This window comes from Oncorhynchus mykiss, chromosome 24 (assembly GCF_057628025.1).
Source record: "Oncorhynchus mykiss isolate SJ-2025 chromosome 24, ASM5762802v1, whole genome shotgun sequence".
In the NCBI taxonomy this organism is placed as follows: domain Eukaryota; kingdom Metazoa; phylum Chordata; class Actinopteri; order Salmoniformes; family Salmonidae; genus Oncorhynchus; species Oncorhynchus mykiss.
The window spans coordinates 21,285,992-21,299,391 of record NC_143045.1 but is presented as its reverse complement, the minus strand read 5'-3'; the positions used below and the strand labels follow the sequence as shown (position 1 = coordinate 21,299,391).

At 41.5% G+C, this 13,400-nt stretch overlaps 1 protein-coding gene across 1 annotated transcript; it reads left to right on the top strand.

The window, feature by feature from the left end:
• The first annotated feature begins 1,150 nt into the window (after positions 1–1,150).
• Positions 1,151–11,791, top strand: LOC110503972 (heat shock cognate 70 kDa protein). The gene is made up of 9 exons (XM_021582665.3): positions 1,151–1,440; positions 3,156–3,365; positions 3,466–3,671; positions 3,847–3,999; positions 4,144–4,699; positions 5,109–5,311; positions 5,539–5,737; positions 10,861–11,093; positions 11,265–11,791. The coding sequence occupies exons 2-9, from the start codon at positions 3,161–3,163 to the stop codon at positions 11,451–11,453; spliced, it is 1,944 nt and encodes a 647-aa protein (XP_021438340.1). The 5' UTR covers positions 1,151–1,440; positions 3,156–3,160; the 3' UTR covers positions 11,454–11,791.
• The last annotated feature ends 1,609 nt before the right edge of the window (positions 11,792–13,400 follow it).

The window sequence follows — 13,400 nt, the reverse complement described above, 5'->3', positions numbered from 1 at the left end:
GCTCTGCTTTCTTAACATCTCTATCAACAAGGCAGGCCCTACAGGTCCAAGTTTTGTCACACCTGGACTACTGTCCAGTCATGTGGGCACAAAAAGGGACTTTTACAACTGGGACAATTACAATTGGCCCAGAACAGGGCAGCCCGGCTGGCCTTTAAATGTACATGAAGAGCTAACAATAATATGCATGTCGATCTCTCCTGGCTCAAAGTAAGTGGAGAGATTGACATGTTGAATGCACCTGAGCGGTCTGTTTAAACTACTAGCACACAGCTCAGACACCCATCCATACCACAAGACATGCACACAGAGGTCTTTTCACAGTCCCCAAGTACAGAACAGACTATGGGAGGCTCACAGAACTACCTTGAGCCATGACTACATTCAACTATGCCACATCAAGTAAATCATGCAAGCAGTAAATTCGGATTTAAAAAAGAGATACAAATATATCTTATGGAACAGTGGTGACTGTGAAGAGACACACAGGCACAGCCACACGCATACACACACATGATAACATACGCACTATACACACATACACACATGGATTTTGTGTTGTAGATATGTAAAAATAGAGGAGTGGCCGGAGGGCATGTGTTCGTAAATTCACTCTGGAGTGCCAGAGTGTACTGGAGCGTTTCTATCGGAGCGTTCAGACTGCATACTGGATGCTCCCGCGGAGGAGTAGGGTTGATCCGAGAGTTCTGACCTCCCAACGGCAGTCATGAACCCAAGCTAACTGGCTAACGTTGGCTAGCTTGCTAGCTACAGTACTTCCAGACACAAATGAGAGAACACCTCACTGACCATTTTACTTGCCCTAGAAAAGCTGGTTAGGCTGTTTCCATTTTTTCCAGAGCGTTGGTGACTGTAACTGTGCTTCTCGCAACAACTGAATTACTCTCAGACAAGAGTGCTCTGAAATCGGAGTAGACAGCCAGAGTGAATTTATGAACGCACCCTTAATGTGTTGTGAAATCTGTTGTGAAATGTAATGTAATGTTTTCAATTGTTTATAACTGCTTTAATTTCGTTGGACCCCAGGATGCTGATGCTTTGGTAGGCCTTCATTGTAAATAATAATTCGTTTTTAACTGACTTGCCTAGTTAAATAAAGGTAAAAAAAAATAAAAAATAATAATAGGTTGTAATAATACTGTGAAATTGTTAAGGTGGGATGGAGTTTTGGCCTGCCTCGGACATCACCATCACTTTTTTGTGACACTTGCATTCAATTAACTGCCCCTCCCTGGGGCACACAAGAAGCTTGACTTGATTGGTTACATCGTTCAGTTCTAGACTGTTCTGCGGAAATCTTTATATATCTCAGAAATCACCAGCCCGCCCAGTTTCTGCGAGAATATTGTAGATGCGGAAACCTTCGGTACTGTTCAGGGTGAAGCTACATTTTCTGTCTGATTTCTTATCTTTAATAAGGTAAGCATTTATAAATTGAGGTTGAATATCAGCATTACAATTGTTGGAGATGGAAAAACAGTAAATTAGGCTAACAAGCTTGACGCAATACTGAAACGGCAAGCAGAAATGGCTATATTAGGCATAATCTGGATTCACAGTAAACGTTACCTACGGTTGGGTTTCATATTCAAGTCTCCTGTAGAATCGCCATATTCAACGTCTCCTGTAAGCCCAAATTCTAATTGAAAATGGCTACATTATTTTTGAACGCAAAAATAGTTTCAACGATTGCGTCATCGGATATGGCAGTTTCAGTTTGCTTGCAGTTTAAAGGGACGCTCTCTTGTTAGGCTAACTGTGAAGAAGGCTTGCCTTCCAACATTAACCAATTCAGTTGAACAATTGGTTTACTCTGTCGATGTAGCCTAATGTGCTGGTAACATATGTTCGAGTTTAAATAATTGCGTGTGAAACTTATTTTAATGGCAAGCCTATCAAGTCTAGCCTACGTGAGTTGGATGGTGATGAAGCTGAACTGAATGTTCCAGCAATTTCCCAACCCACCCGCGGCAGGGCATAGCCCTCAGTGACACAACTCCCGGCGAAATGTTTGTTTTGTATTTGAGTAGGTGATAGAACAAATCCTGGAAGCGATTCCTCACTATCATGTTAATTTGGTTAAAGTGTTAATAAGTATGGAGTTACTTTAGCTATTCAGTTAAAACAGGCGAACATTAAAAAAAAAACGTAAACAGTAACGTGACTTGCACTTAACCCCCCCCCCCCCCACCACACACACACACACACACACACACACACACACACACCCTTTCTAACTGACTGCAGATAGCTACTTAAGGAGAAATGTACTTTCTATGCCTGTGTTATGTGGTTGGGACACCTTAAAATGAATGCACTAACTATAAATCGCTCTGGTTAAGAGTGTCTGTTAATTACTAAAATGTAAAATGCTGTAATAAAGCACGCCTTCTCCCAACCTGTAACCAGGGAAACACACTTCACGCTGCTTCGATACCAAAGTTACTTTGTCGTAGCAGTTTATGAGACTAAGGTTAGCGAAATGGCTCTTCTAACCTGCTACTAAAATAACTGTCTGTATCAAGACGAAATGCTTTGAAGAATGTCTGGTTGAAAGACAGCTGTTGCACTGAAGGTCAAGACAAGGATGAGTCTTTTGAATGCAGAATCGCATTAGTGGAAACTAAGACTGTTCTCAGGGCAGACCTGTTTGTATCTAGATTTGTGGGGTTGGGACAATTTTAGCAATTTCTAACCCTTTTCCTAACCTTAATCTAATTATCCTAACATTACACATTCATTCTCCTAACAAGCCACATTAATTATCCCAACCTGCTTATTAAGTTCTCATAAACCTGCTATGAAAAGTCACATCCGCTAGTAAAAACCGGCAGAACTCCCTTGAGAGCAGTGGGAGTATCCAATAATGCAATACTCCTTTTTGAACAGGTGGTCCCGGGGTCTTTCAATGACACAATAGGCTACAACAAAAAGTATGAACTTTTCTGAAAATAGCATCATGTGTCACAGGCCTATACCAAAATAGACCCAACTTGACCAGTTGTACAGAGTTGTCCCAGAGTCTACCCTCAGGATCACTTACCTTGGTCAATGAGTTCATACCTAGATATCTTAAAAAATCTCTACTTTGCCACCACACAGTTTGTTTTAATGATATCGCTCTTCATTTTCAGACACCATGTCAAAGGGACCAGCAGTTGGCATTGACCTGGGCACCACCTACTCATGTGTGGGTGTGTTCCAGCATGGCAAAGTGGAGATCATTGCCAACGACCAGGGCAATAGGACCACACCCAGCTACGTCGCCTTCACAGACACAGAAAGGCTGATTGGGGACGCTGCCAAGAACCAAGTGGCCATGAACCCCACAAACACAGTGTTTGGTAATAAATTCACTTGGAGAAATTGATCGGATACCATGTACGGTATATAAGATGTACTTGTGTGGCGTTAACTCCTGTTTACCCCCTTATCTTTTCCCAGATGCGAAGCGGCTGATTGGGCGGAAGTTTGACGACAATGTCGTCCAGGCAGACATGAAACACTGGCCGTTTACAGTGATCAACGACTCGACACGGCCCAAGGTCCAAGTGGAGTACAAAGGAGAGACCAAGGCCTTCTACCCAGAGGAGATCTCCTCCATGGTGCTGGTCAAGATGAAGGAGATTGCAGAGGCCTACCTGGGCAAGGTGAGCATCACAACAGTCCTATCACTCTGTCTTCATAGCAATGCATGTTATGGTCTTTTGGGTGTTACTGAATTGTTTAACAAAATATAAATGCATTTTTCTCACTGTAGAGGTGACTTTAAAAAATGAAGACTGTCTTGTCTGTTCACTTAGTTGTAAATATTTCCTCCTGCAGACTATAACCAATGCAGTGGTCACTGTGCCAGCTTACTTCAACGACTCTCAACGCCAGGCCACCAAAGACGCAGGGACCATCTCAGGTCTCAACGTACTCCGCATCATCAATGAGCCAACCGCTGCTGCTATCGCCTATGGCCTGGACAAGAAGGTTCATTTATATATATTTATCAACACTAACAACAGTACTTAGAACTCAGAACTGTAATGCATACCTGAGGCCCATTGACCATGTGTTTTGAGAGACAAATTTCACCCTAAAAATAATTTAACTCACAAAATAAAATGTTTTTAGGTGGGAATGGAGAGAAATGTCCTAATCTTTGACCTGGGCGGTGGTACGTTTGATGTGTCCATCCTGACCATCGAAGACGGGATCTTTGAGGTGAAGTCCACTGCCGGAGACACCCATCTTGGAGGAGAGGACTTCGACAACCGCATGGTCAACCACTTCATCTCAGAATTCAAGCGCAAATACAAGAAGGACATCAGCGACAACAAGAGGGCCGTGCGTCGTCTGCGCACTGCCTGTGAGCGTGCCAAGCGCACCCTCTCCTCCAGCACCCAGGCCAGCATCGAGATCGACTCTCTGTATGAGGGTGTCGACTTCTACACCTCCATCACCAGGGCTCGCTTTGAGGAGCTGAACGCTGACCTGTTCAGAGGCACCCTGGACCCCGTTGAGAAGTCTCTTAGGGACGCCAAGATGGACAAAGCCCAGGTCCACGACATTGTCCTGGTGGGAGGCTCCACGCGCATCCCCAAGATTCAGAAGTTGCTGCAGGACTTCTTCAACGGGAAGGAGCTCAACAAGAGCATCAACCCTGACGAGGCTGTCGCCTATGGTGCAGGTGAGGCTCTTTATTTTTTTTAGCTCCCTCTTTTATCTAAAGCTTTGCCCAGTAAACCTTCTTGTCAACTGTCTTTTCCTGTTCTACCATTTCTAACCTTCATCCAGAGAAGCCCTAATCAAATCAAATGTATTTATATAGCCCTTCTTACATCAGCTGATATATCAAAGTGCTGTACAGAAACCCAGCCTAAAACCCCAAACGGCAAGCAATGCAGGTTTAGAAGCACGGTGGCTAGGAAAAACTGCCTAGAAAGGCCAAAACCTAGGAAGAAACCTAGAGAGGAACCAGTCTGAGGGGTGGCCAGTCCTCTTCTGGCTGTGCCGGGTGGAGACTAATATGGAAAAGACATTGTAAATTCTTTGATGGTTTGTTTAAGAATGACTGATGACCCCGTGTCTGTTGACAGCTGTCCAGGCGGCTATCTTGTCCGGAGACAAGTCTGAGAACGTGCAGGACCTGCTGCTGCTGGACGTCACACCTCTGTCCCTGGGCATTGAGACGGCCGGAGGGGTCATGACTGTGCTCATCAAGAGGAACACCACCATCCCCACCAAGCAGACGCAAACCTTCACCACATACTCAGACAACCAGCCTGGGGTGCTCATTCAGGTGAGCGGAACGTACTTATGACTCATTCCTAGGTATCTCAATGGATTGTGTACATCAGTGTCAAAATGTTAGCATATACTCTAGTTGATATTTAAGTTGAATTTGGATCGGAGTCAATATTGACCCACACACTAATTTATTTGTTAGTGTTTACATTAAAACTTGAGATTTGAATCAGAATGTATCCACATGAGTGTTGACCTGAGTGTGTGTCTGTGTCCTGTCAGGTGTATGAGGGGGAAAGAGCGATGACCAAAGACAACAACCTACTGGGGAAGTTTGAGCTGTGTGGGATCCCACCAGCCCCCCGGGGTGTGCCTCAGATAGAGGTCACCTTTGACATTGATGCCAACGGCATCATGAACGTGTCCGCCTCTGACAAGAGCACTGGCAAGGAGAATAAGATCACCATCACCAATGACAAAGGTAGACTTAGTAGTAGTTACAGTTAAAGGACAAATCTGATTTTCAAACAATAAAAACGCACCCACCCGCCACTGTTTTTGGGGAAAAGTTGAGGGATGGGACTGGAGAAATGTGAACCCACTCTCAAATGTATAGATCTAGCTATGGATGCAAGGACTGATCATCCATGATATCAAAATTCTAGTTTTAACCATATTTTGAGACTGAACAGTGTTTGTTTACAATTATTTTGTTTACAAACAAAGGAGATAATTAAACTAGCTTATATGTGACTGACTGTCTTGATCCGGTCTTATGTAGCAACATTTTTAATCATATTTGACTTTGGATCAAAGTGGAGACTGAGCTAGAAAATGGTATATCATACGCTACAGCTGAGGAACAATGGGAAAGTAATTCTGCTTTGAAAGTTTGATAAACTTAGAACCTCACTTTTGAGAAAATGGCCTTGGAATGTTTTGGCGCATCTACTGTAGAGCCCCTCTTTGTCTACACCTATTCAGCATCGAAAACACTAGAGGTCGATCGATTAATCGGAATGGCCGATTAATTAGGGCCGATTTCAAGTTTTCATAACAATCGGAAATCGGTATTTTTGGACACCGATTTAAAAAAAATATTAACCCACCGGCCTAGGAACGGTGGGTTAACTGCCTTGTTCAGGGGCAGAATGACAGATTTTTACCTTGTCAGCTCAGGGATTCAATCTTGTAACCTTACGGTTAACTAGTCCAACGCTCTAACCACCTGCCTCTCATTGCACTCCACAAGGTGCCTGCCTGTTATGCAAATGCAGTAAGAAGGTAAGTTGCTAGCTAGCATTAAACTTATCTTATAAAAAACAATCAATCAATCATAATCACTAGTTAACTACACATGGTTGATGATATTACTAGTTTATCTAGCGTGTCCTGCGTTGCATATAATCGATGCGGTGCACATTCGCGAAAAAGGACTGTTGCTCCAACGTGTACCTAACCATAAACATTAATGCCTTTCTTAATATCAATACACAAGTATATATTTTAATTTTTAATTTTTATTTAGATAATATTGCCTGCTAACATGAATTTCTTTGTCACTTCTCTTGCAACAGAGTCAGGGTATATGCAGCAGTTTGGGCCGCCTGGCTCGTTGCGAACTGTGTGAAGACTATTTCTTCCTAACAAAGACAGCCGACTTCGCCAAACGGGGGATGATTTTTAACAAAAGCGCATTTGTGAAAAAACCACAATCGTTGCACGACTATCTAACCGTAAACATTAATGCCTTTCTTGAAATCAATACACAAGTATATACTTTTAAACCTGCATATTTAGCTAAAAGAAATCCAGGTTAGCAGGCAATATTAACCAGGTGAAATTGTCACTTCTCTTGTGTTCATTGCATGCAGAGCTAGGGTATATGCAACTGCCTGGCTCGTTGCGAACTACTTTGCCAGACTTTTACGTAATTATGACATAACATTGAAGGTTGTGCAATGTAACAGGAATATTTAGACTTATGGATGCCACCCGTTAGATAAAATATGGAACGGTTCCGTATTTCACTGAAAGAATAAATGTTTTGTTTTCGAGATGATAGTTTCCGGATTCGACCATATTAATGACCTAAGGCTCGTATTTCTGTATGTTATGTTATAATTAAGTCTATGATTTGATAGAGCAGTCTGACTGAGCAATGGGAGGCACCAGCAGGCTCATAAGCATTCATTCAAACAGCGCTTTCGTGCGTTTTGCCAGCATCTCTTCGCAATGCTTCAAGCATTGCGCTGTTTATGACTTCAAGCCTATCAACTCCCAAGATTAGGCTGGTGTAACCCATGTGAAATGGTTAGCAAGTTAGCAGGGTGCGCGCAAATAGCGTTTCAAATGTCACTCGCTCTGCAACTTGGAGTAGTTGTTCCCCTTGCTCTGCATGGGTAACGCTGCTTCGAGTGTGGCTGTTGTCAATGTGTTCCTGGTTCGAGCCCAGGTAGGAGCGAGGAGTGGAAGCTATACTGTTACAGTCAAAGGTATATGAAATACAAATCGTATAGAGAGAAATAGTCCTATAATTCCTATAATAATTACAACCTAAAACTTCTTACCTGGGAATATTGAAGACTCATGTTGAAAGGAACCACCAGCTTTCATATGTTCTTATGTTCTGAGCAAGGAACTTAAACGTTAGCTTTCTTACATGGCACAAATTGCACTTTTATTTTCTTCTCCAACACTTTGTTTTTACATTATTTAAACCAAATTGAACATGTTTCATTATTTATTTGAGGCTAAATTGATTTTATTGATGTATTATATTAAGTTAAAATAAGTATTCATTCAGTATTGTTGTAATTGTCATTAATGCAAATACGTTTTTAAAAATCGCCCGATTAATCGGTATCTGCCTTTTTTGGTCCTCCAATAATCGGTATCGGCGTTGAAAAATCATAATCGGTCGACCTCTAGTTCACACCCTCTTAAGCTTTAGCCCCACCCATCTCTTTAAGAATTTGCATGTGAGGCCGAGGAGTAGGGTTGAGCCAAGCATTCTGTCCTAACAGCAGTCAAGCACCCAAGCAAACTGGCTAACGTTGGCTAGCTTGCGACTTCCAGACACAAATGAGAGAACAGCTCACTCTGACCATTTTACTCGTCCTAGCAGAGCTGGTTAGGCTGTTTTTATATTTTATCCAGATCGCAAGTGACTGCAACTGTGCTGCTGGCAATAATTTAATTGCGCTTTTTTCCCAACGTTTACTGACATTGGCCATATTCAATGGCTGTTGAGCGTTTGTAAATTTGTCAGTTATTCTGCGCTCTGAATTTACCAACAACGTCTATCAACAGTTGTGTCAGTGACATTAACTTTCAAGACATGTAGCTAGCTAAACAATGATACATAATCCCAGCTCATGACGTTACTGCCCTGCATGAATCTGCAGGCAACAAAAACCAGGATCAGTGTTAGCTAGCGAACATTAGGCTATAACTAGCAAGGAAATTGCTCTGCGGTACGAATAATATTACTACAAAGATCATGCCCGTAAAGTTCGCTAGCGAGCCAGCTAACATTAGCTAGCTCGCTAACAGTACACTTCAACTTAACCTTTCTGATCTCCCCATCCCGGATCCGGGATTGTGAATACAGACTCAAGCTCATTACCATAACGCAACGTTAACTATTCATGAAAATCGCAAATGAAATGAAATAAATATGCTAGCTCTCAAGCTTAGCCTTTTGTTAACAACACTGTCATCTCAGATTTTCAAAATATGCTTCTCAACCATTGCAAAACAAGCATTTGTGTAACAGTATTGATGGCTAACGTAGCATTTAGCATTAGCATTCAGCTGGCAACATTTACACAAAAAAACAGAAAAGCATTCAAATAAAATCATTTACCTTTGAAGAACTTCAGATGTTTTCAATGAGGAGACTCTCAGATAGCAAATGTTCAGTTTTTCCTGAAAGATTATTTGTTTAGGACAAATCGCTCCGTTTTCTGCGTCACGTTTAGCTATGAAAAAAACCCTGTATCCAGGATTGTGTAAATCTATCAGCAAGCTCATTAGCATAACACAACGTTAACTATTTATGAAAATCGCAAATGAAATGAAATAAATATGCCATCTCTCAAGCTTAGCCTTTTGTAAACAACACTGTCATCTCAGATTTTCAAAATATGCTTCTCAACCATAGGAAAACAATCATTTGTGTAAAAGTAGCTAGCTAGCGTTAGCATTTCGCGTTAGCATTTAGCGTTAGCATTAGCGTTAGCATCCAGCACGCAACATTAACAAAAACATAAAAGCCTTCAAATAAAATCATTTACCTTTGAAGAACTTCTGATGTTTTCAATGAGGATACTCTCAGTTAGATAGCAGATGCTCAGTTTTTCCAAAAAGATTCCTTGTGTATTAGAAATAGCTCCGTTTTATACATCACATTTGGCTACCAAAAAAAATCCCAAAATTCAGTCCTCAAAACGCGAACTTTTTTCCAAATTAACTCCATAATATCGACTGAAAACATGGCAAACGTTGTTTAGAATCAATCATCAAGGTGTTTTTCACATATCTCTTCATTGATACATCGTTCTTGGACACATGCTTTCTCCCCTGAATCAAATGGTAAAGTAGAAGCAGCTGGCAATTGCGCACCGAATTCGACGCAGGACACCAGGCGGACACTTGGAAAATGTAGTCTCTTATGGTCAATCTTCCAATGATATGCCTACAAATACGTCACAATGCTGCTAAGACCTTGGGCGAACGACAGAAAGTGTAGGCTCATTCGTTGCGCAATCACAGCCATATAAGGAGAGAATGGAAAACAGAGCTTCAGAAATTCTGCTAATTCCTGGGTGATGCATCATCTTGGTTTTGCCTGTAGAATGAGTTCTGGGGCACTTACAGACAAAATCTTTGCAGATTCTGAAACTTCAGAGTGTTTTCTTTCCAAAACTGTCAAGAATATACATAGTCGAGCATCTTTTCGTGACAAAATATCGCGCTTAAAACGGGAACGTTTTTTATCCAAAAATGAAATAGCGCCCCTAGAGCTCTAACAGGTTAAATGAAAATTACTTTCTAACAAAATTAGAAATGTGTAATATCTGAATATTTTTTTGGTTCCAACAGGGTACTACTGTTGGACTAGGCTCATGAGGCATTTTGAAGCTACTTTGAAGAATTTCAAATATAAAACATATTTTGATTTTGTTTAACATTTTTGGTTACTGCATGATTCCATATGTGTTATTTAATAGTTTTGATGTCTTCACTATTATTCTACAATGTAGAAAATAGTCCAAATAAAGAAAAACTCTTGAATGACTAGGTGTGTCAAAATGTTTGACTGGTACTGTGTGTGTAGATGTATACAGTATATTCAAAAGTCCAAACATGGATGAACCAATCACAGATTGACATGTAAATCTATAGTCTGGGATCTGGGTATCTGTTCATGACAATTCAATTTATTGATATTTACCCTTTGAATCTTGAACATCTGAATCCCAGAATGTAGCTTTAAATACTATGCCATTGTAAGGTATGCACACCATTTTAAATAGGGATGTCCTCTCCAACAATGCTTTAACAAATCCTCCATCTCATTGTCTGTCCCTCTCTCCATAGGTCGCCTGAGTAAGGAGGACATAGAGCGCATGGTCCAGGAGGCTGAGCAGTACAAAGCTGCGGACGATGTCCAGAGGGACAAGGTGGCGTCCAAAAACGGCCTGGAGTCGTACGCCTTTAACATGAAGTCCACCGTGGAGGACGAGAAGCTCAAGGGCAAGCTCAGCGACGAGGACAAACAGAAGATCATGGACAAGTGCAACGAGGTCATCAGCTGGCTGGATAAGAACCAGGTACAGTACTGGCCCTGGGCCTTTCAACCAGAATGGAGTGGGTTAACATTCATATTTAAAATCAATTATAGCGCTCGGAGTCCCTCATTGTAATTTGATTAAACAAATGTCTGGTGGTTCAACAAGGATATTAGAGCACTAATCTACCTTTCTCTTTCTCTCTCCTTGTAGTCTGCAGAGAAGGAGGAGTTTGAGCACCACCAGAAGGAGCTGGAGAAGGTGTGTAACCCAATCATCACCAAGCTGTACCAGGGTGCAGGGGGCATGCCCGGGGGGATGCCAGGAGGGATGCCTGGGGCTGGTGGTGCCACACCCGGAGGAGGCGGATCCTCTGGACCAACCATTGAGGAAGTCGACTAAACCATACAGAGCATACTTTTACTCCTGATTGGATATGGCTAAATAGTGGTCCACATTCTATAGCTTGGAATGGTCTGAAACTTTATTTTCACAATCTGCATAGACTACTTTTGTTTGTTTTGGTCATTCATCTTTTTATGCTGAAAGCAACCAATCAATTTAATATTTTTCATGGGCACTGTTCTACCTATTGTTAAACGTTTTCAGTTCAACCAGTGAATGGTTACTACTGTATACAGAGCATGTTTTTCACAAGTGGAATTCTGTGACTGCAAAATGTTTTTGCCTTTGTACTGCACTGTTGGCTTAAAAAAACGATTAAAAAAAATCACACTCTTCCAGATCCTCCTTTAATTTTGACACCTATGACAGTCTTGATGACCATCATGGTTTATCATTTAGATGTTAAAGCTGTGCTATGCAGAAATCACTTGCCATTTCCTGGTTGCTAAAGTTATAGTAGTTTGCCTAATTTCAGTTGTGACAAAAAAAAAGCACATATAGTGTGTAGAGAGAATCATTGTACCATCTAAACAGCTGAAATATATGTACATAACCAAAAATATTGTATACTTAGCTGTTTAAAGCTGGTGTACAAAACTGAAATGTAAAATATGCAAAAATTAAACTTAAGAATGGGAAGCATAGAAAGGGTGCAAATATAAAATTTTCCGCTTAGATGTGCTGATCTATTACTTACATTTCTATGTGAATTTGGTCTGGTCACCCAAAAAGTTACAATGCAGCTTTAAAGAAATGTTCTAACTTATAACTGAACATAATCTTAACTGTGGTTTATATTCTTATCAGACCGATGAATACCACTCAATAGAAAGACACAGACAATTTAATTAACTCTTATTCAATAGAGGTCAGGTAAACAGGAAATTACATGGGTGCCTAAACCCTCGTCTCAACTGTTTTTTTGTTTTTTTAAATGTAAAAGTAGCAGGAGTTGGCGTTTCTCGCCAAAAAGATCAAGGACAACAACCACCCGAGCCACTGCCTGTTCACCCCATTATCGTCCAGAAGGCGAGGTCAGTACAGGTGCATCAAAGCTTGGACCGAGAGACTGAAAAACAGCTATCTCAAGGCCATCAGACTGTTAAACAACCATCACTAACATAGAGACTGCTCCCACCCTACATATTCAAATCTCATGTCAGTTAAGAACAAACTCTAATTTGGCCTAGGAAGAGTGGGATAACTGCCTTGCTCAGGCAGAACGACAGATTTTTATCTTGTCAGTTCAGGGATTCGATCTCACAACCTTTTGGTCACTAAATCCAACACTCTAACCACTTGGCTACCTGCCTAGTGGTTAGATGAAGAGGACACCGGCCAGCAAACGTCTTGTCAAACCCACTGAAGGAGGAGGAGCGTATGAAAGCCATGACGCCGATCACGATGCCAATGAAGCAGGCCAGCAGGGAGAGGATCATGAAGGCACGGGTGGCATCCCAGTACGCTGGTGACAGAGAGGGCACAGAGAGGACAAGGCTGATACTCAGTACAGTACAGGTACTTACCCAATAAGCATTACTACTATCCCTGTCTACTACTGAATTACATTTCACACTTTACTCAAATGTGACATCACTTAACATTTACTTATTACACAATATTCAATATATTGCACCAAATATTGAAATGTGGTGATTTATTCCCAACTGAACCTGCTCAAATAAAATGAGCTGAGCCAACTCCAGCGCAGTACAACCCTCTGCCCATGAAGCTGTACATCCTGCCAAGCACAGGAGGAGGAGACAGTTAGCCTACAGCACAACTGGCTGGGACACTGAAGCATCTCTACACACCACCATCTCATGGCTGGTGAATACAGCATAGAGTAACACAACATTGCATGCTTTGAATAGTTGAAAGGGTCTGAACCAATTATATTTTCCAAAGAATAATCTTTCAAGGTACACATTCATATTCCACTTG